General features: G+C 38.7%; 1 protein-coding gene across 1 annotated transcript in view; it reads left to right on the top strand.

The window, feature by feature from the left end:
- SMG1 (SMG1 nonsense mediated mRNA decay associated PI3K related kinase) overlaps window positions 1-23408 on the top strand; it is a 69511-nt gene that overhangs the window by 30370 nt on the left and 15733 nt on the right. The window contains exons 15-47 of the mRNA XM_065645310.1: window positions 88-249; window positions 692-810; window positions 1550-1637; window positions 1723-1824; window positions 2266-2406; window positions 2724-2923; window positions 3210-3406; window positions 4085-4252; window positions 5068-5222; window positions 6279-6424; window positions 7097-7298; window positions 8641-8750; window positions 9127-9274; window positions 9638-9797; window positions 10933-11053; window positions 11687-11935; window positions 12219-12503; window positions 13303-13447; window positions 13743-13881; window positions 14145-14375; window positions 14468-14645; window positions 15305-15466; window positions 15817-16034; window positions 16233-16387; window positions 17250-17472; window positions 18337-18583; window positions 19192-19421; window positions 19994-20242; window positions 20634-20772; window positions 20866-20975; window positions 21494-21712; window positions 22134-22324; window positions 22933-23105. Of these exons, the coding sequence (XP_065501382.1) occupies window positions 88-249; window positions 692-810; window positions 1550-1637; window positions 1723-1824; window positions 2266-2406; window positions 2724-2923; window positions 3210-3406; window positions 4085-4252; window positions 5068-5222; window positions 6279-6424; window positions 7097-7298; window positions 8641-8750; window positions 9127-9274; window positions 9638-9797; window positions 10933-11053; window positions 11687-11935; window positions 12219-12503; window positions 13303-13447; window positions 13743-13881; window positions 14145-14375; window positions 14468-14645; window positions 15305-15466; window positions 15817-16034; window positions 16233-16387; window positions 17250-17472; window positions 18337-18583; window positions 19192-19421; window positions 19994-20242; window positions 20634-20772; window positions 20866-20975; window positions 21494-21712; window positions 22134-22324; window positions 22933-23105 (5762 nt within the window). The remainder of the gene's footprint in view (window positions 1-87; window positions 250-691; window positions 811-1549; window positions 1638-1722; window positions 1825-2265; window positions 2407-2723; window positions 2924-3209; window positions 3407-4084; window positions 4253-5067; window positions 5223-6278; window positions 6425-7096; window positions 7299-8640; window positions 8751-9126; window positions 9275-9637; window positions 9798-10932; window positions 11054-11686; window positions 11936-12218; window positions 12504-13302; window positions 13448-13742; window positions 13882-14144; window positions 14376-14467; window positions 14646-15304; window positions 15467-15816; window positions 16035-16232; window positions 16388-17249; window positions 17473-18336; window positions 18584-19191; window positions 19422-19993; window positions 20243-20633; window positions 20773-20865; window positions 20976-21493; window positions 21713-22133; window positions 22325-22932; window positions 23106-23408) is intronic.

Genomic DNA, 23408 nt, shown 5'->3' with positions numbered 1-23408 from the left:
TTGTTTTTCTCCCCTCCTGTATACTTTAAGGAATTATCCCTAATTGTGGGATGGTTTTACATTCCATGGCTTTCCTTGCCTTTTCAGGCATGACCATTTCATATCCAGCAGCCTGAGTTCTTCCTCTCCCTCGCTGTTTGACGGAGCAGTTATAAGTACTGTAACCACAGCAACAAAAAAACATTTCTCAATCATACTAAACCTTTTGGGACTACTGCTTAAGAAGGATAACCTTATTCAAGATACCAGGTAACTAACATTTTTTTCCAGTAGAATGCCTTATTTCAGAAACCAGGATAATTTTCATCTGTAAACCTTGTGGTAAATTTAACTAGTGAAGTATTTGTGGGGTTTTTTTGTTTAAACATTAATAATGAAATATCTGTGGAAAAAGTAGATGCTCATTTTTATGCATTAAATCTAAAAAAATTGAAACTGTCATAAGATCTATACAGTAAAAGCTGAGCTGTCAAACTTTACTGGAAAAAAGTTTTTGCTCACTGAAAGTACCTTTTTACAACAGTTACCAAAATGCTGTGAAAGCCAGGGATGTTTTTAATGTTATGCAACTTTTTTTAAAAAAATATGAGTTATAGTATAATGCTCATCTGTAAGGTAAAGTAGTTTAAGTTCTATTGAAAGATGTCTTTCTGTAACTGTATAAAGTGACTAATACTTTTGTTTTTTGCAGGCGACTACTTATGACGTGGGCTTTGGAAGTGGCTGTTCTGATGAAAAAATCGGAAACATATGCACCGTTATTTTCTCTCCCATCTTTTCATAAGTTTTGTAAAGGACTTTTAGCAAACAGTAAGATACTGCATATTTTTACTTATTAGCTGTCTTTTATGTGGCATAATTGAGTACATAAGTGACCTTGTCATATACCACTGGTAGCTATAACTGCTTGTTGTTTCATTTACTTTTAGGGATGCTTCTGGTTTGTATTGTGTAAAAACTCAGACCCTCCTATCATTTTTCTCAAATGGATCCCTACCCATTACTTACGCAAACAATTACTTTCTTAAAATAATGATTTGTGGTTGTGAAATCGGTCTACCAAATGTGTCGGTGATGTGCCAAATCTTACAAGTACGATTGCATTTTATTTTATCAGAAGCAGTGGAAACTTTCTGTGATGCGATGTACTGGTTTGAATTTCAAAATAGCCTGGAAATAGAAATATGGGAACAAATGCTTTCAGTAACATAATGCTAGTAGGAGCAGTAACTTCCCAAGGCCAGGAATTACTAACTTTGCCTTAGTTTTTTCTTACTGAAATATATTGTCTGTGATGCCCACGTATGGAGACAACCAAAGGATTAATCTGTCAGCCGTCAGTAAATGCTGATAAGTAACATGTAGCGCAAGTCACTTCTTGTTACTAAGCATTTACTTGTTATAGTAAAACCAGTCAACTAAATCCAAAGTATTGCTTAAAGCCTGTGTCTCCCCCTACCATCTATGCTGTAAAAATGGCTTCAGATGTTCTACCACAACCGGAATAACGCGTAAGTTACTTTTTTTTTCTTTCAACTCCTTAATTCAGCCCTTCTGGAAGATGTGAATATTTGTCTTCAAGCGTGCAGCAGCCTCCATGCCCTGTCTTCCTCCCTCCCAGATGACCTGTTACAAAGGTACTTGCACAGGATTCTGTATGTCATTTGAATTATGCTGTTAATGGAAACGTTGTGACTTTTTTTTATTGTTTTGGTGATACAGGTGTGTTGACGTGTGTCGTGTTCAACTAGTGCATAGCGGTGCTCGTGTAAGACAAACTTTTGGAAAACTTCTGAAGTCGATTCCTTTAGATGTTGTGTTAAGGTAAATTGTTCAGATTAACTTCAATACAGAGAATGATTTAGTTTCTTTCTTCAGTGACATTTATCTGAAAAATAATGCCAGTTGAATGTCATCATACCGTCTTAATTTAAAATCAAAAAACATCAAGTGTATTGCTATTTCTTCCATGTTGTTGCAGGTTTAGGAACAGAAGGTGGTACACAAAGTAATTAACAAATTTGATAAAGTGTGCAGCATTTCTTGTAGCAAATATGAATCCTGGCAAGGTCCATGTTATCCAGAGCTTCAACAATATTATGTCCTGTAATTTGTCTCGAAGACCTGAACTCTTAAAAAGACTTACTTATTTCCAGTCATTGCATATATATGTGTGTGTGCGTAACTTTTTTGCACTTTTTTTTTTTAATTTATTCAAGTACCTTATAGCCTGGGTTGTTTTTCTCCCCCCTCCTCTTCCTGCAGTAACCGTACCCACACAGAAATACAAGAAATTTCGTTGGCTATAAGAAGTCACATGAGCAAAGCTCCAAGTAATACATTCCACCCGCAGGATTTCTCTGATGTCATTAGTTTTATTTTGTATGGAAACTGTCACCGAACTGGGTAAGAACTTCTTTCAAAACTGAAATTCCTGGATGTTGAATTTGTAGTAAACAATTCTAAGCTGTATTTAGTTTAAAATTTGTAGTTATCTTTACAAATTATATTGCTTTACCTTCCATAATTTTTTTTTTTGTGCTTTAAGTATTTATGAATACCTTCAAATACCCACCTGTATGCATATTTGCCTGTGCACGTTGATTGCCGCTTGGAAATAATCCTGTGAGAGGTTTGTTTGAGAACAATAGGGACATGAGGTATGCGAGTATGAACTTGTTACCACATGAGCTGGTGTTTAACGTGCTGATGTTTCCTTTCAGGAAGGATAACTGGTTAGAAAGATTATTCTATAGCTGTCAAAGGCTGGACAAGAGGGATCAATCAGCCATCCCGCGGAACCTGCTCAAGACTGATGCTGTTCTCTGGCAATGGGCTGTCTGGGAAGCAGCTCAGTTCACTGTTCTTTCGAAGTTACGAACTCCTCTGGGCAGAGCCCAAGACACATTTCAAACCATTGAAGGTAACGTAAGGAATATTATTTTTTTTTCATGTATGTTTATTTTGGGAAGAGGTTGTGCAGCTAAGAACTTCATGTCCAAGGTGAGAAGCACAATGGTTTTCTTTTTCAGTGATTGTAGATTTTTAGCATGTTTTTGTCTGGCACATCAAGAAATGCAATAGCAAAGAATGTTTGCATAATTATTAGTAACTTTTGAGAGATTTTACTTTAGCATTGCTATCCCTTGACACATTTAAATAAAATATTGTCTGGTAACTTTTCTTCCGTGTTTTGATAAAATGTGTAGGTATTATTAGGAGTCTTGCAGCCCATACGTTAAATCCTGACCAAGACGTTAGCCAGTGGACTACTGCCGACAATGACGAAGGACACAGCAGCAACCAGCTCAGGCTTGTTCTCCTTCTGCAGTACCTGGAAAACTTGGAAAAATTGATGTACAATGCATACGAAGGATGTGCCAATGCCCTCACCTCTCCACCCAAGGTTTGTCTGTCCTGCAGCGCTGATGTTGGTTGGAACAGTCTGTTGAATGAACTGTGGTTTTGGGTTATTCAGGTTTTAACCATGGAACTTCAGAAGAACTCCCAGGTCCAAGACTCTGGCTTTGAATTTGGCTTATTCCTGGAGAACATGTGGAAACAGGATTGATTTCTGGAGTACTAACTTGAGTAGCAGTACAAATCAAGCAAGTCTGTAGTACCTCTGATTTGTAGCAGTCAGCTTTATTAGTAGCTTGTCAGCAGTCCTGTTATAAAGTAACACAATTATCTGAGGCTTTAAATTGCTTCTTGAGGAATATAATTGTTGTTTATAAACATACCCTTCTGTGTGGTTCTCACTGCAAAACATTCTTCACTGTCAAAGCAAACTGTTCAATTGTTGGACTCTGACATGATGGTAAGATATAATTTATAGTCAGTTCATGTCAAGATTTTTAGCTTGGCAGCGTGCCTGGCCAGTTGCGTCCTGTGCAAGACTTCAGACCATCTGTTTTAATAAAACTCAAAATGCGAAATTTTACCTGTTTCTTCATGTCTCCATTTAAAACTCATCTGGAAAAAAGAAACCTGTCCCAACTTTGTTATAAATATTAAGTACTTTAACTATTCTGATTCCTACAGAAGAATGGTATTGTGAAACTTATATTTTCTGTCTTTAAAGGTTATCAGGACGTTCTTTTATACTAATCGTCAGACGTGCCAAGACTGGCTAACGCGGATTAGACTTTCCATCATGCGAGTTGGGTTGCTGGCTGGCCAGCCCGCCGTGACCGTCAGGCACGGCTTTGATTTACTCACCGAAATGAAAACTAATAATAGTCTCTCTCAGGTACTCTTCTCAGACTATGTAGACTATTGCACAAATATTCCCATGCTGTTTTAAAAGAACTAAATGAAGGCAATCAGTGGTTATTAAACCAACTGGTCTGTAAAAGATTGTGTTATTTAAAGCCACATTTTAAACTCCCGCTTCTGTATTGATGGACTTTGGCGGGAGGTTGGAGAGGAGGATGCATGCGGTCAAGTCCCATAGGGAAATGAATGCTGTAGTTTGTTCACCATTTGAATTGAGCAATTTTAAGCAGAAGGTGGTTCTTAAACCTTTTTAAAACTTTGTTGTGTTGGTGTGAGGCCTTCCTAAGGTTGTGTAGGGTCTTTGCTTACCCGTGGGTACGCGCAGGATGGGGGTGGATCCTGAGTGTCTTTCCTCTGGGAGGAACTAGCAGGTAAGTGCAGGAGTGGGGCGAGTGGATCAAGTGTTTAAGCCTTTTTGAAAAGGTCGAATAGTTTCGTCAGTATGTGACTTGATTTGCGTAAACGTTTTTACGAAGGAGATTTGCTAGATGTTTTATTTACCGCTCCTTTATGGGTTTTCGGGATATAGATCATCATGTCGTGTTGCTAATGACTGACATTCAGGCTGTGAATTCCCCACGTATCCTGTTCCCTCGGCTCCTCTGCTTTTCCAAAAGCACTGGGATGGATGGATATGCAGAATATTAATAGTATTAACAGTGGAGCGTAATACTTCACTTGTGGATGCATATAATGAAATATTGCTTTACTGCTTCCAAATATTTAACCGTGTCTATAGCTCTTCTTGTATATGAGATTAACTAAGTAAAGCTTTTGGTTTGGTTTTAGGGAAATGAATTGGAAGTGACTATTATGATGCTGGTGGAAGCGCTGTGTGAGCTGCACTGTCCCGAAGCCATCCAGGGCATCGCGGTCTGGTCGTCAGCGGTGCTGGGGAGGGGTCTGGCCTGGATCCATTCCGTAGCTCAGCAAGCAGAAGGCCGGTGAGTTTTCTCACATCACCAGATGCTACAAACATGGACATTTTTTCCTCCTTATGCATAGTTCTGCTTCTGAATCTTGTGGCGTAAATTGTCTACTGATCTAATTTCTGTGTCAATTAAAGTCACTGTGTTTTCCAGAGATACCTAATGCATCCAGCACTCTTAGATATTTTAACATCTAAATAAATTACCAAGATTTAAATATAGACAGCATTCCTAAGCTGTTTTTTTCTTAGTTGTTCATACACAGCAATACTGTTTTCATATTGTATTTAATTTTCCGTTGCAAAATATTATTAATTTAAATATTTTCTAATGAAGTTTCTGACGAACAGCGTGATCTGATTACCTGCCTCAGTTTGCCAAGAGAGGAAGATGCTTTGCAGTTTTAGTTCAGCTTTGAAAAAGTGGCTTCTCCGTCTGTTGAAGTAGAAACTTTGGCTGCAGATACAAATAAGTGGGTCAATGTTCCAGATAGGGTATGCCTTCATTTTGATGTTTTCATCTCCTTAAAGGAATACATCCTTTTATCTCTATGCAATGAAAAGGAGCCATCTTTCATTATTTACCTGCCATGTAAAAAACCCAAACAAGACCAAAAAATGAGGTTTTATAACTATCTTTTTCCTGTTTTCGTTCGATTCCTGTAAATAATATGCAGCTTTGTAATATCTGAGAAGTTTCTTAGAAGTGTCCAGTTTAAGGTATAAATTGTTGCCCTCGATCCAGTTTTACGATCCTCTGTTAAATGGTATGTATCTCGTCAGCTTTACTCATTCAGGTTAAAAGCGTGGCAGTCAAATATGAAACTCGAGCATCTCCTTCAACCTATACTTGGTTTGAAATTGGCATTAAAACCTGAACAGAAAAACTTATACTGTGCTATAACCTGGAAATTCAACCAGTAAACTTGTGTTCCGTGTTAATCCCTTTCTTTTGCCAAAGGCGCCGTGAACTTTTTGAGTATTGTGGTAAAGAAATGTTAAATATAGTCTATTTACCAAAAAAGAAAACTTGTTTTTGTCAAATGCTGACGAAGTTCTTAAACCATTGAAGGTTTGAGAAAGCAACTGCGGAATACCAGGAGCACCTGTGCTCCATGACGGGGATGGATTGCTGCATCACGGGCTTTGACAAAACTGTGCTCAAGTTGGCCAATTCCAACAGCGTCAACAACGCCAGCCCAAAGCATTCCGTCAACGGTCAGTATTTAGTGGTTCCTTTTGAAGAGAAATAACTGTTTTGTAACTGTATGTACATACAATCAGAACGTGCAGTGGGATAGCCATGGTAATTATAGTGTCTAATTCTTAAATCTGAAAACCTGTTTCCATCTGCAGTTAAACTGAGCCGCTTAATGCTCTTGAAACCGATATTATGTGTAGATATGAGGGGTTGCAGGACTGAGGTCTAGCTGAATGAGACTAAAAATTATAGGTAAAACATTTTGTAATTTACTAATTTAGTTCTATATTACTTTAGATCATCATAACTGAAGGCTTAGTATTTATGACATAACTGTATCATGAACACACTAGTTACTCAGAGCTCTTTAACTGCTGAGACTGTTTCAGTATTCCGTTTCATCTTTGAAAAGGGATCTTCTTTGTTCCTAAATTAGTTCTTTTTTCCTGTTTCGATGGTTCTTTCCAGCTATGGACTAAATTTATTTTAAAACCTCCTTTGAAAATGTTCTATTTTTTTAATGTATAAGTGGAAGACGAGTACTGTAAATCTTATGTAATTGATGTTTAAAAAAATTATTTTCTTGGCAAAAGAGGTAGAAATTACATTTGTGTGATAGAATTGCTATTTTAAAATATATCAGCATAAATGTATATTTAAGTATATATATTACGTTTTTCATTTCACAGGAGAAACTAGAAAAACTGTTCTGACTAAGCCAAGCGACTCCTCACCGGAGGTGATAAACTACCTGGGGAACAAGGCGTGTGAATGTTACATCTCCATCGCTGACTGGGCTGCGGTGCAGGAGTGGCAAAATATGGTCCACGACTTGAAGAAAAGCAATAGTAATACCTCAATCAACCTGAAAGCAGATTTTAACTACATAAAGTAAGGACATAATGAATATATTCAACGGTACCTTCGAGTTCAGTATCTTAGAAGGGAAATGTTAAAGTTTTTGTGGATTTTAGAAACTGGATGTCATTAAAGTAGGGGCACGATGAGAAGGTTGTGTTCTGGGGAGGGGAAAAACTTGGCCCTGATGTTTACTATCCATACAGATAAGTAAAAAGGTAACATCATTCTGAATAGTTACTGTGGCTTTCTGGCTGCTGAAGCTTCTTAGTATTCTAGAAATACATCTTTTCATCGAAAGTAGAAGATATCAAATTCATTCTACTTCTATTGGTAGAAGATAAATCCTGTCACACAAATAGTAAAAATTAAAATGCTTGTCAGTGGTGCAGTTTGTAAAAATACTTTAATTCATTAATTTAATGTAAAAAGTATATTAAGGCAGCAGTCTCGGCTGCTTAAACTATTTTTCTTTTTTTTTTTTTTAAATGGAATTTAGAATTGAAGTTTGTGCATTTATTTCATAACCCTCAATATTGGCCTGGTTCATGAAAAAAGTATTTGTGGCATTGAAATAGTCCTTCAAGGCTTAAGGGCCTTTTCCATTTCATTGGACAACTTGATTACTTTCCATCTCTATAGTATTGCAGTAAACATCATAAAGTCCTTTTGGCGGAAATTTCTTGAGTTGAAAATAAAAGCATAGAAAGAGGCTTTTAAATAGAATCTTGTGGGTCTGAAAAAGTGACTGTTCTTAGAACCATCAGGTCTTCTATATTCTGAGCCATTGAGCTCCTTAATCTTTCAGTGCCTTTTTTGTACAGTTCTGTAAAAATCTATAATGCCCATATTATTTCCTAAAGTAGAACAATGGGGAAAAAAGTTAAATTTGCAGCTTCAGGGTGTTAAGCAATATAAATTTGTATAATGTATGACCTGCATGATATTCTGGTGTCTCTGGAATTTTGGTTTAAAGAATATGAAGAGTTGAAACCATGGCCTCATGAAATTCTGCCCCAAAACTTACTTTTCTTCGCATAGTCGGGATAAAAAGAAGTGTTGGATTTTTGCATGTTTGTTTTTAAACTCTTCCAAAGTCGACCTTTTTCCTCCTGACTGTGCTAGAAGAGTATTATATACAGTGTGAGGAAAAGCTTCGTAGCCGGTGAGGTGTTTTTTCCTTTCATTTTGACATTGAATTTCTCCATTTGGCACAGCACTATTGCCCTTTACTGCTCTCTGTGAAAACCGGGATTAATCAGAAGGGCTTTGAGTTGAGCTCGAGACTTTCTTCCTTGCTATGTAATTATAAGTTATTTAGCAACTGGTATGAAGTAAGAAATGTGAAAATAAAACTGTAAACATTGATTTGCAGATCTTTGAGCAGCTTTGAGTCTGGACAACTTACTGAATGCACTGAACAACTAGAATTATTACCAGGAGAAAATATCAACCTGCTTGCAGGGGGATCCAAAGAAAAAATAGGTATAAATGCATAAGTTAATGGTACTTTAAATACAAAAGTAACTATTCATGTATCTGTGTCTATAAATGACAGACTGAAATTTTTCATGTAGTTTTGCTGTGTTCAGTGGACTGACTATAACCTTTGTGAATCGAGCTTCAAAATGATTGGCAGTGCTCATTCTAAATGTTGATATAAGTGTGTTTTCTGGAATTAATGTGTCTGTTTCTAAGTAATTTATCATCAGTTTCTAATATGAATAAACCCATACATACATAGATATTAAAAAACTTCTTTTTTCCAAGCTTTCTTGCTCTCAAATATGCTTTCTCAAATGATGACACTTGACAAAATGTGACAATTCTAGTTGGTTTCAATTGTTTAATCTCCTCGTAGACATGAAGAAGCTCCTTCCTAATATGCTAAGTCCTGATCCAAGAGAACTTCAAAAAGCAGTTGAAGTGCAGCTTTTAAGAAGCGCCGTGTGTCTGGCAACAGCTGTGAACCACCCGGAGCAGGAGCAGAAGTGGCAGTCCATATCTGAGTAAGCTGGAATAAATGGAATATATTGGGAAAATCTGTTCTGGTTTGTTAAACCCAACTTTGTGAAAAGTGTGTGCTTCAGCATCTGGGGCAGTTTGCTACTGGTTTTAGCTGTTGTGAGTTATAAGCTAACTGTGGAAAAATGAGGTGATGTTTAACTTGGAGATCGTGTAGTTCTTTGAGCTGCTAAAGTTTTGCTTCTTGTCAGTTTATTATTGAAGTATTGTACGGGAACTTGTGTGTGATATTGCAACGTTTTCTCCTCATCTCTTGAAGATGAATTTGCGTTTTCTTTTGTAATTTTGATATCGCTGTTTACTCTTAAAGTCTCACTAACAAAACTGATCTGAATATTTTCTTTCAGAAATGTGATCAAGTACTTAAAGCAAACATCCCGGATCGCGATTGGACCTTTGAGACTCTCCACGCTCACGGTGTCTCAGTCCTTACCGGTGCTGAGCACTCTGCAGCTGTATTGTTGCTCTGCTTTGGAAAACACAGTCTCCAACAGGCTGACATCAGAGGTACGGCTGCATGTTTCACACCTGAACTGGAGTCATGTCTTTCTCCTTGTTCTGTCATGAGCTATTGAGTATAGAAAACTCATTCATTGTTTTGACCATTGTGAATCAGGCTGTAAAAAGACTACGTTTAGTTTTCTAGCGTGCCTTGACCCAGGTTATTTTAAATTTACGTCTCTACTGGGCTCCTTTCTATAGTTGTAAATATACCATCTCTTTCAATTACCTACAGTATTTTTAAAGTTTCGTTGGCGGTTGCTTTTTAGAGAAGTGTTCATATATTTTTGCATTGTTACACTTATTCTTGCAACACACACATGTAGTTTACTTTTTAAATATTTATCAAAAACCAATTACTTCAGCAATTTGAAAACTCACTGTCAAGCTTCAACCAGCATGCACTATCTAGTTCTAATTCCTAATCATGTTGTTCAGAAAACAATTTTGCTGGAGTTTGAGCTATTGTGTTGTCCTCTCAAAATGAAGTATGTCTTTCTAGAGTTGCATAAAACATATTTCACAGAATGTCAGGGGTTGGGAGGGACCTCGAAAGCTCATCCAGTGCAACCCCCCCGCCGGAGCAGGAACACCCAGATGAGGTTACACAGGAAGGTGTCCAGGCGGGTTGGAATGTCTGCAGAGAAGGAGACTCCACAACCTCCCTGGGCAGCCTGGGCCAGGCTCTGGCACCCTCACCAGGAAGAAGTTTCTTCTCATCTTTAAGTGGAACCTCCTGTGTTCCAGTTTGCACCCATTGCCCCTTGTCCTATCATGGTTGTCACCCAGAAGAGCCTGGCTCCATCCTCCTGACACTCCCCCTTTCCATATTGATCCCCATGAATGAGGTCACCCCTCAGTCTCCTCTTCTCCAGCTCCAGAGCCCCAGCTCCTCAGCCTTTCGTCACATGGGAGATGCTCCACTCCCTTCAGCATCTTCGTGGCTGCGCTGGACTCTCTCCAGCAGTTCCCTGTCCTGCTGGAACTGAGGGGCGTTTTATTAGTTTTATTTGCATTTTATTAGTTAAAGAGTGGCTACTAATACAAATAAGAATATTTCTTACATGCTAAAATGGTCTTTTGTCTTGATAAATGAAGATACACGTTAGTGACAACCGTGCACCCTGTGCGCCTCTTCCAGGACTGTCTCATCCCTCTCTTCAACGAAGCTCTGAGGTCGTGCAAGCAGCACGACGTGCGGCCATGGATGCATGCACTGCGCTACACCGCCTACCAGAACCAGCTGCTGGGGAAGCTGAAAGGTACGGATGCTCTCAGTTTAGCGTTAGGAAAGGTAAATGCAGAATCTGAACTGAAAGCAGCAGCTGTATCTTTTTATTTAGGTGCATTATTTTTTAAAAGCCAGGCTTTGGTTGTTTAGGTGTCTTGCTTTACAATTAAAACGAAAAAAAAATATTTCAAAATTCTTAGCGGTTCTATATTAAACTCTTATAATCGCATTTTAATTGCTCATCTCTTCACGCTTTAAGTGCTTTTGCTTTTAAACACTTCAACACTATCAATAATGGGTCTTCAACAGTCACAAAAGCCATTTAAATGCGCAGTATAATAAGGGGAAATGGGGAAAAAAAGTTGTATTGGGGGACAAGTAGATTTCTTAGTTAAGAAGAATGCTTATACTGAATAAGTTACTCTTTTGCCCAGCAGACAATCTCTGGATATATATTCTTTGTTTCAGATGGGGTATATAAGTATTCTAGGCAGAAACGAAGTCATCTAAATTTCTGAAGGAAGGATTAGGAAATACAAAAGCGCTGAGCAATTTTTTACTGATGGCCACATACAGAATACCTTGGGCAGAAATTATCTTTATACCCCCAGTGCAAATTACTGTTGAATAATTTTGTTTAAGAGTGTCTTGCTCTCTTCTTCAGAACCAACAGTCCCAATTAAAAGCCATCTAATGGAGCTGGGCTTGACAGCAGCGAAATTTGCCCGGAAGCGAGGAAATATCGCCCTGGCCACACGGCTGCTCGCCCAGTGCAGTGAAGTTCAGCTGGGAAGAACCACCACTGCACAGGACTTAGTCCAGCACTTTAAAAAACTGTCTGCACCTGGTCAGATAGATGAAAAATGGGGTCCTGAACTTGATATTGAGAAAACAAAATTGTTGTACACAGCAGGTGAGTATTTGCCGATTATGTTGGAGCTACTTGGACTTCTTGTCCTTACAACCAGGCTAATTCCCCTTTATAGGGGCAGTATCATTAAGAATTTATTTAATCCTATTAATTGTTGTCTTAATCTGATAGCGTTTTCACAAGTCTCTTTCTCCTTGTCATTTTTAACTTCAAAAGAGAATTTTCGTGGTAAAAATATATTGTTACAAGCTGCATATGCTGAATTTTGGAAGCGTTTTGAATACAGTTAACACTCTACTGAAGATATGCTTTTCATGATGTGCAGGTCAGTCAACACATGCCATGGAAATGCTGAGTTCTTGTGCCATATCCTTCTGCAAATCTGCCAAAGCTGAATATGCAGTTGCTAAATCTATTCTCACACTGGCGAAATGGATTCAAGCAGAGTGGAAAGAGATTTCGGGACAGCTGAAACAAGTGTATAGAGCTCGGCAGCAGCAGAATCACACTGGTCTGTCTACCTTGTCTAAAAACATATATAATTTGATTGATCTCCCAGCTGTTAATACACTGGAAGAAGAATATCCTAGGATTGAAAGTGAATCTACAGGTAGAGGTGTTCTTCTTAATATTGATAATTCATATTTCTTTCACATGTTTCTTATTAGAGTGATTGTGGCCTGAACAAGAAACTGGGATGCGTTTATTTTATGCAGAGGGCATCAAATTTTGTCATGCTTCTGTCTGCTTTCAGGTCGTGTAACTGTTAGTTTGAATTAGATCTCTCAGATTAAGCATGGATAAGACTTATATTTTGAAGACCCTGAGAAGGGTGAAAAGCAGTAACCTTAGGTTTTCTTTTAATCTTTGATCTACATGTTTTTGCCACAAAATGTACTTGAATTCCCAGGTTTTGGCAAACTTTTCTTCAAATGTAAAGTTCTTTCTTTGCTTAAACATAGATTTCACAAATAACTTAATTCCTCTCTTGCAGAATCAGAATTATTTTAGAGCTGTTAATGGATGTTAAGTAGTAGGGGCTTTTTGACTTGATGGTGAAGAAAATAAATATATAGACAAATAAAGACACACACTGCCCTGGGTAGTTCCTAAGTCTGCTTTCTGAAGAGAACATGAGTTTCTTGCCTCAGCACCATCTTTCTGTGAAAGAGAAAAGAATTGTAGAGTGTAGGCAATGGTTGTTAGGGAATGAAAAACTGGTCTTTGTTTCGCAGCCAGTGTCAGAACTGAAAAATAATTGCATGTTGGAAAACTTGACCCTTTTGGGTACTAACTGGACCAAAAAAAAAATTAGGCACTTAAAATATGTTGCTGTTATTTTGTATATTGAGGAAATGAGGAGCAGGTTTTACATCATAACACACACCGCTCTCTTTTTGCCATCACAGTAAATATCGGCGTTGGAGAACCTGACTTCATCCTGGGCCAGCTCTATCACTTGTCTTCGGTGCAGGCACCTGAGGTGGCCAAATCCTGGGCAGCCCTGGCTAGTTGGGCTTATAGGTGGGGCCGGAAAGTAGTTGATAATGCCAGGTAAACTCATCCTAACTTTTCCATTTGTATGACACAACTAGTTTTCTTTCTGAAGATAAAACCTAGCTTTGTAGTTATGATTATTGTCTTTTGTGGTCAGAAGTCACATGTGAGCAGAAAACTGTGGATGTTCTCTTGATTACTTGTCATCTCTAAGAAGAAGTGAGTTTAATTCTGAGTTAAAGGGTGAAGGTCTTTTTTTCCTTCAAGAAGTTGTGTATATTCAATGTTAATGTGTTCAGTAGCTCTACAAATACTAATATATTGAGGATCAATAATTCCTTACATGTTACAGTCAGGGAGAAGGTGTTCGTCTGCTGCCCCGGGAAAAATCGGAGGTTCAGAACTTGCTTCCAGACAACATTGCAGAGGAAGATAAAGAGAAAATATATGGGATCCTTGGGCAGGCAGTGTGTCGTCCAGCTGGGATTCAAGTAAGTGTGAATTTGCCTCCTTAAAAGCTGTTCAACTTCAGCGTGAAACTTACTTTACTTGTGATTCGTATTAACTCTTGTAAATGTTTTAAAGTTAAAATTAAGATCAGCGAGGTGGTAACATGTTCTGTTGACTGTGGTAATATGATGGAGTAATGCGATTGCATGAATTCCTGAGACAGCAGCTGGGTTAGGAGCTGATACTGCTTGTAGAAATGGCCAGAGGACTTAATCAAATCTATTGTCTCCTTATTGGCATTTAGGATGAAGATATGACACTACAGATCACTGAAAATGAAGACAACGAAGAAGATGATATGGTGGATGTTATATGGCGTCAGTTATTAACAACTTGTCCCTGGCTTTCAGATCTTGATGAAAATGCAACAGAAGGGTTAATTAAAGTGTGGAGGAAAGTTGTAGACAGAATCTTCAGTCTCTATAAACTCTCCTGCAGTGCATATTTCACCTTCCTCAAACTCAATGCTGGTCAGGTCAGTGTTTGTGCTGATAAGGAAGCCAGTTACAAAGTTCCCTAAATAACGATGTGAACTATGTACTTAGAGCAGAATTTCTTTCTTTCAAGGTTCCACTTGATGAAGATGATCCCAGACTGCACTTAAGGAACACTTCTGAGCAAAGCACTGATGATGTTATTGTGATGGCAACTCTCAGGCTGTTACGATTGCTCGTGAAACATGCTGGAGAACTTCGCCAGTATCTGGAGCACGGGCTAGAAACTACCCCTACTGCTCCTTGGAGAGGTAAGGACACCTTATCTACTTGGTAAAATTAGTTTTGACACATTTCCTCTAAATATAAGCAGGAAGGTGTTCATTCTGCTGTCATAAAATTTTTATTTAAACATGATAGAAAGAGAGCCTCTTTTTTACTGAATAGTTTAGAGATGTTCAAGTCTCTGCCGTGTATCCTGATTAAAGCCAGATACCTCGGCAGTAGTTGTTTTGTCACTACCCAACTGGCTCTGGTCACTCAGGGACTTTCCCACAAAAGGTTATTGAATTAAATGTGGAAGGTGGCAGCAGAGGAGCCCAACGATTGCCAAATTGTACTTTCTTTTGAAACATCCAGCTGTGCTGACTTCATGAAATACTCATGTGACTCTCCTTATTTTTGAAAAAATGATATAACAGATACAATGTGCAAAACTCATTTCCTAGAGCTTGACTGAAGGATTTCTATATTGCATCTGATAGTTATCTGTATGTGAATAGTAGAGGGAAATAAGCTGTTGCCTGTACTGTGAAAGACAGTTACTTAAAATAAGAAATTCGTATTGGGAAAATAGATGTTTATGTTCTCCTGATGCAAAACCAGCATACTTTTGAAAATAAAATAAGATTCTGTATCATTTGAAGTGTATGGAAATGAACTGGCACATTTTTTTTCTCTGTTTATGCAGGTATTATTCCTCAGCTTTTCTCCCGCCTGAATCATCCCGAAGTGTATGTTCGTCAGAGTATTTGCAACTTATTGTGTCGAGTGGCTCAAGATTCTCCTCACCTCATACTATATCCTGCAATCGTGGGTACCATTTCGCTTAGCAGTGAATCCCAGACTTCAGGTATGGAGGAAAAAATAAGTGTTCAAACACACTTCAGCTGATACTTGGTTTTGTACTGGATAAATTTATATTGAGGGTGTTGTTTTTTTGTTTTTTTTTTTTTTTTCCCAGTAGCTCTGATACTTTCTATCTTAAAAACATTTTTATTACGGACCTCACTGATAACTTTCATTTGATATACCAGTTTGTCAAATAAGTTGTTTTGTTTTGTGTTTTTTCAATTTTATCGTCATATACTTGGCCAGTACTTAATGTAATATAGGAACCTGATGCTAAATGAAGTATTGAGTGATGTATCTTTCAAGGCCAGAACAGTGTAGATAATATTTCAACATCTGTTTTTAATTTAGGGAACAAGCTGCCTTCTGCTATCCCCACTTTGCTGGGTAATATTCAAGGAGAAGAACTGTTGGGTGCCGAATGTGATGGAGGGAGCCCCACAGCTTCTCAAGAAAGCAGTAAAGACGATACGAAAGTGGGGTTAAATGAAGACCAAGCAATGATGCAAGATTGTTACAGCAAAATTGTGGAGAAACTCTCTGCTGCAAATCCAACAATGGTATTGCAGGTAAATAATCCAAATGTGTGTCACTTGTGCCTTTATTTGAACCACAAACTGTGTAATTTGTCTATCTTGTGGAAGGCCTACTGAAAATCTGATGTATCTTTGCTGTTAGGCTGTTGTCTTTTTTCAAATTAATCTTCAAGAATAAGTCTTACTACTAGTACTCTTAAAAGTAAGTGAATCTTAATTTATTTGATCCAGGTTCAGATGCTGGTGGCCGAGTTGCGCAGAGTTACCGTTCTTTGGGATGAGCTTTGGTTGGGAGTTTTACTGCAGCAGCACATGTATGTCCTCAGAAGGATTCAACAACTGGAAGATGAAGTCAAGAGGGTCCAAAACAACAACACTTTACGGAAGTATGTCTTTTTTTTTAATAATTCAAGTGACGATTTTAACAAGCGTTTGTTCTTGAGAAAACATACAGTCAAACCGATCAGCAGTGTTGCTGCTCCTGAATTTGTGCTATCCTAGCTGCTGCTTTGTAAGTCACTGACCGTATTTCAAGAACATTTTGATGCCACAGCTAGTACTCTAATCAAATGAGAAACGACAACAGGCTACCTGTGGCTCCATGTTGCGATTTCCTTAATGTGTTAGAACCCGATGTATATTAAGTCGTGGACTATGAGATCCTGTAGTTCTTCTTTCCAAGGTCTGTCTTACAAGTCAGCTGAAATGAGGACAAGCATGTTGAAGAATGTAATTTATTTGGAGTTTACTGTAAACCACCGATATTTGGAGTAAACGAAATGTCTTAATCTGCTTTTGGTTTTCAGTGGTTTTCAGCAAGTCTTTTCTCTCTCACCTGCTTTCTCCTGTGAATGGGAGAAGAGCCGCATCTGATTCGTGCCCTTCCCTTTCTTCATAGCGTGGTACACTTGGGAAGGAGTAGTTAGGAGCTCTTCTATTAAAGGAAATAGTTGCTTAGGGTGGTTTGAGCCCTCTGAGCTTCTCCTCAGCTCCTCAGTTAGCGAAGAGCCCAGTTCAAATGTTTCAGTTTAAAAACAAAACAACAAACTCACAGAAAACAAAGAAGTATGATACAGAGGAAGATGCGTTCGATGTGGAATGAAATACTCTTCATGTGGCCATCCTCAAAGACCTCATTTGGAGATATAACCATTTTTGTGAATTCTTAGCACATTTGAAGTCTCATTTCAATGCTATGCTTATGAAGTTTTATGGAACTAAGAGAAATTTTGTTTGTTTGTTTAATAGAGAGGAGAAGATTGCAATCATGCGTGAGAAGCACACAGCTCTGATGAAGCCCATTGTCTTTGCTTTGGAGCACGTGCGGAGCATCACTGCAGCTCCTGCAGAAACTCCTCATGAGAAGTGGTTTCAGGATAACTATGGAGATGCGATTGAAAATGCGCTAGAGAAACTTAAGAATCCTTTGAATCCTGCTAAACCTGGAAGCAGCTGGCTCCCTTTTAAAGAGGTATTATATGCACAGACTGCGAATACAGACTTGTGACACTCTTGCATCTTCTGCTGTCTGAGATTCTGTCAGTTTTTGGGGCAGAGGGCTTTAGTTTTTTTGATACTGTCTTTCTGAAACTCCATGCCATTTGAGTTTAGTGGATTTAAATTCTGACAAGTTGGTACTCTGGTTATCTAAGCATAGACCAACCCTTCCCAAATATTCTCTGATTTTTCAATTATGTGATTTTTGTCTTACGGGTCTGAGGAGAAACAATATGTATTCACTTGGACAACCAGAGCCAACCTGGTGATTTTTAAAACTCTTGATAGACAGATCCTAGGTTTTACACACAAATAGACCTTTGGGGTTTTTTGTAGTTCTCCTCCTGCTTTGTAGAACAGGTGATGATACAGATATGTAAACAAGAGAGTGCTTGAATGCTGCTGCTTTTGACCACAGCTCAAATATTTATAAACGCAGGAGCAAACCTCCTGAGCACTTTGCTTTGTTGTGACTTTGGTGCTTATCACTAGGTAGGGTATATTTGCTGCGTAAAGGATGGGGTTTAGATTTTGTCATCTTCATGCTAAGCTATAAGTGGATTAGTAGGGTGGTGAGGATGAAAGGTAGGTTAAGAAAAATCTCCATGCTTTCTAGAAGATGACTACCATTAAGTCTGTTTTGGTGTTTGGTTTTAGTATTTGTTTTTTGGTCTGGGTGGTTTTTTTTGTTGTCGTTTTGATTGTTTGGGTGTGTTTTTAGTTTTGTGTTTGGGTTTTTTGGTTGGTTTTGGTTTGTTTTCTTTGTTCTGTTTTGGTTTTTTTAATGCTAGTTGTTAAGGTGAACCTCACCCTAAACCAAAACATTTCTTTGGACTAGGTAATGCTAAGTTTGCAGCAAAGAGCACAGAAACGGGCTAGTTACCTTTTACGGCTTGAAGAAATCAGCCCTTGGCTGGCTGCCATGCTGAACACGGAAATAGCCCTTCCTGGAGAAGTATCTACCAGAGACACGGTCACAATTCATAGCGTGGGCAGCACCATCACAATTCTGCCGACCAAAACCAAACCTAAAAAGCTGCTTTTCCTGGGTTCGGATGGGAAGAGCTATCCCTACCTGTTTAAAGGTAACAAATGGATATTTTCTTATGCAAGTTACTGTCTCGTGTTATAAATCAGACTATATTAAAGTTGGGAAGATGCATGGTTGCAACTTGAGCTTTCTCTGCTGCATGATACGGAGAACACATTGTTTGGAGCACCTGCTCCCTCTCCTCCCCACCTCTCACCCCACCGTACATTTTTGAGCAATTTTGCCTTGTGAAGCTGTAGCTCAGGAGCATTTCACATCCCTTTGTTAGAAGGGTTGCATCAGAAACAGTGTTCTGTTTGCATACTGATGGGATTAGCTGGATGTGTTTTTCCAGAAGCTTAAGGTAGCACCTGGAAGAGAACATGTGGGACTTCATGTCCTCCCTGAAAGGACAAGACCTGTTTGTTAAGTTGGTAACTGTTGTGGGTACTGCTCACAGAGAGCTGTTGGAAACTGGTGATTCTAGTGGGCAAATGCTGTGTGAAGGTTTAGGCTGAAGAGCTCATCCTTGATCTGCGTAATCTATAAAGCTATTCATAGTCTGAAATAAATTACAATTTCAAAAAACGCTGTAGTTTAGGCTTTAAGAGGGTTTCTTTTAAATCCAGAAACTAAATTTTAAACAAAATAAATGTGTTACAGGTTTGGAAGACTTGCATCTAGATGAAAGAATCATGCAATTCTTATCAATTGTGAACACAATGTTTGCTACTATTAACCGCCAAGAGACGCCGAGGTTCCACGCGCGGCACTACTCGGTGACACCGCTGGGGACGAGATCGGGCCTGATCCAGTGGGTGGATGGAGCGACGCCGTTGTTTGGCCTGTACAAACGGTGGCAACAGCGAGAAGCTGCTTTACAAGCACAAAAGGTGACAACCGTGTTTTATGCCAGCTCAGACAATTCAGAAGGGAAACATTTATTCTGATTTGCTTTACAATTCTAAATCACGTAGTCGTAGGAGGATTGTGTTTTGTTCATAATGATGCAGAATGGTTCTGTGTATTCATATCTCTTGGGATTTCACTAGAAATTGGATATAAATATTTATTACAGTATGTAACAAATGCACTATTCTGGCACGATGATTCAAGGAGAACTCTTTTTGCACAAAAAGAGTTAACCTTGGTTAAGATCATGCTAGTTGCACATCTCATTCTCATTTAATTTTAAATATAGTTTTTACACTTAAATTTTTGAAATTTACCTTGATAAGAGCAGAGTTAGGCCAAAAGAATGTGTTTTGAGTTTCTGGAGGCTTTCTTAACTATTGACTTTTGAAAGAGTTCTCTGAGCTGTAGAAGTGATTCTCAGAGGAGTTGATTTCATATTTCATTCTCACAAAAGCTGGATTTTTTTATACGTTTCTGTGGGAATGCGTAATAAATAATAATAATATATAATAAGTAAATAATAATAAACCAACATTTGTACCTCTTCTAGGCTCAGGATTCTTACCAGACTCCTCAGAATCCCGGAATAGTGCCCAGACCCAGTGAGCTTTACTATAGTAAGATCGGCCCCGCTCTAAAGGCGGTCGGGCTCAGTCTCGACGTGTCCCGGCGTGACTGGCCCTTGAATGTCATGAGGGCTGTTCTGGAAGAGCTGATGGAAGCAACTCCCCCAAATCTCCTGGCGAAGGAGCTCTGGTCATCGTGTACCACACCAGATGAGTGGTGGAGAGTTACACAGGTGAGTTGTAACAAATATGTTTTTCCTTCTGAAAGGCTTGTTTTTAATGGGATGAGGGGAAACAAGTGCCTGGGATGTGTTCAAGCAATGATACTGCTAAGTTAGATGAGCTGGCACTGCCAAAATTTCGTGTAACAGGAAATGGTGGCAACTGTGCCATCTGGAAAAAAAAGGTATATACCTGATAGCTCTACATTATTAAACTAGAATTATCAGCCTAAGATGTGAAAAACTCTTATCTCGTCAGACAACAAATAGAAAACAGCTTGGAATAAGTTGGTTTTGATTTGTCTTGCACTTACATTTAAAGTAATGTTTCAAGATGATAGTCAGTCCGATGTGTTGGCGGAGGATTCCCACCAATAATTTTTTCCTGAAACTCTCTTTAAAGTCGTATGCAAGATCCACTGCAGTTATGTCCATGGTTGGCTACATCATTGGTCTTGGAGACAGACATCTGGATAATGTTCTTATAGATATGACTACAGGAGAAGTTGTCCACATAGATTATAATGTTTGCTTTGAAAAAGGTAATTTAAAAAATGCTATATGTTATTCAAATAAAAGGTTTATCTTCTTGGTAATTAAAAACAAACAAACAACTTAATTTTTTTCTCTTAAAGGGAAAAGCCTTAGGGTACCAGAGAAGGTTCCGTTTCGGATGACGCACAATATTGAAACAGCACTTGGAGTGACGGGAGTAGAAGGGGTTTTCAGGCTTTCTTGTGAACAGGTAAGTAGGACACTGGCAGAAAACTGAGGGCTGTTGCTTGCCAAACACCACCTTAAAACTTCTCTATTAAATATTCTGCTGTTGATTTAGAAAGCCTTCACCTTTTCTGGTAGTTCTTATAGTAGGTATTTAAGAAATAGGAGAATGTTAGATAATGGAATAGATAAATAGATAATAGATAGATAATAGATAGAATGTTAGATAAATACATGTGCAAGTAGTGGTACAGCTGCAGTTCAGGGGACTTGCTGCTCCAGATGTAAAATGGTTTTCCCTGAGGCTTTTTTGGTGCAGTTTTGTTTACCCCCTTTCTTCAGGACTCATCCTTTATAAACGTGACAGATACGTTTTTAAAAAGAAAAAAGTTCTGAACAAAGGAGAGTTTTCTTCCTCAAGTGTCTGTTGCTAGAGCACAAGTTAGGGATTTCTGTGCCTCCTCAAGTGCAGTATTTTGCATTTAAAATGCCGCTGTTCTCCAAGGGTAATGTGAGATGAGTCTGTTTAAAACACGATGGCAGGTCCTTCATATTATGCGGCGTGGGAGAGAGACTTTGCTGACGCTGCTGGAGGCTTTTGTGTACGACCCTCTGGTGGACTGGACAGCGGGAGGCGAAGCGGGGTTTGCTGGAGCCGTCTACGGCGGGGGTGGCCAGCAGGCCGAAAACAAGCAAAGCAAAAGAGAAATGGAAAGAGATATCACACGTAGTCTCTTTTCTTCAAGGGTGGCTGAGATCAAGGTGAGTTCGCTACAATCGTTTTCTATTTTATAACCAAAGCAGGCCCTATGCTTTCACTTGACTTATTTGCATTATGGGAGTGGTGGAAGAGGTGGTAATTTCTTAGAAATAGTTCACAAATTTTATTGAGTTAAATTGAGTTTGAGGGAAGTGCTTGTATGGAACTTGCGAATATCTAGTTTTCATTTTCTGTGTGCTTAATTCTAAAATGTTTTAATGTTTTGCCTTAATCTGGGCTAGAAGAATAAAATCAGACATTTAGAGGGCAGTCTAAATAAACAACGTCTATTAAGCTTTAGCACTTGTAGCACTGGAGGTAACCCTAGATGGACATCAGTGAAGGATTCAGTGCTGCCATATGTTACATCCTCTTACCTGTTCAATTAAGTCCTGTTCTACGATGTCTGTGTCTTGGTTCTAGGTCAACTGGTTTAAGAACAGAGACGAAATGCTTGCTGTGCTGCCAAAATTGGACAGTAGTTTAGAAGAGTATCTGAACCTGCAAGAACAGTTGACAGATGTAGAAAAGTTGCAAGGAAAACTACTGGAGGAGGTAGAGTTTCTGGAAGGCGCAGAAGGAGCAGATCACCCCTCTCACACGCTTCAGCACAGGTAAGAGGAGCCAGGAATTCTGTCAGGAATCTTGCACATTGATAGAGTTGGTGGTTTAGTGATATACTTATGAGTTACATGTTAAAATGTGTATTTGAGAGAGATTAATACCTGGGTAAAAGGTATTTGTACAGTAAGCAAGTCACTCCTTGTACAGAAGTACTATTGAAACCATTTTCCTACTAAATCTTGTTTGTCCTGCACCTCACACTCCATCAGTATCACCGGTGCTGTTCATGTTCCACGCTTGACTCACAAGGCAGGAGACAGAATGTGCTGTCCCATCAAATTAATCCGTATAATGCAGCTGTTGATAAATAGCACAAAATCTTTTCATCCAGGTTTCTAATTCTTTAAACTATTTTTTGACTTTATTTGAAATTGGTCAAGGATTCCAGAATTGCATGAATACGCACATGCGTTCATTATTTTGTAGGAAAACAGAATTCATTGCTAACACAATATTGTTAAAGTTGCATGCAATTAGTGAGAACATGATCATTTTCTGGTCAACAAGGTAGTTGTATTGTTCAATAAGGCTTTGTATTCAATATAGTTAAGTATTCTTTTTCTTGTACTTACTTGATTCTGTGGCTTCAATGATTCAGGTATTCTGAGCACACTCAGTTGCAGTCTCAGCAAAGAGCGGTGCAGGAGGCCATCCAGGTGAAGCTGAACGAGTTTGAGCAGTGGATAACGCATTACCAAACGGCTTTCAGTAACTTAGAGGCAACACAACTTGCAAGTCTCCTTCAAGAAATCAGCACACAAATGGACCTAGGTATAAACGGTATTTGTGGGGTTTTCAATGGTTTGAAGGTAACTAAAATTTAATATCAGGCGGCTTTATGAGTATCCTCTACCTTAAAGGCAATGCCCTGTATATAATAAATGAAAAGAGGTTCTTCGAAGGGTGATTTAGAGCACTTCAAGGCTTCTGTTCTAAGCTGCCTGAAGGGATGTCTCTGTCTTGTCCCAGCTCTGCATGAATTTATTCTCTAACCTTGTGCTCAGAATTATCAGTATGAATTCTCAGTGCCTCCTTTATCACAGGTAAAAATGTTTTTGAGGGGATGTTAACACT

Source organism: Caloenas nicobarica, chromosome 14 (assembly GCF_036013445.1).
Source record: "Caloenas nicobarica isolate bCalNic1 chromosome 14, bCalNic1.hap1, whole genome shotgun sequence".
Lineage (NCBI taxonomy): Eukaryota > Metazoa > Chordata > Aves > Columbiformes > Columbidae > Caloenas > Caloenas nicobarica.
Note: the sequence above shows the minus strand (reverse complement) of the source record. Positions and strands in the feature narration are given on the sequence as shown.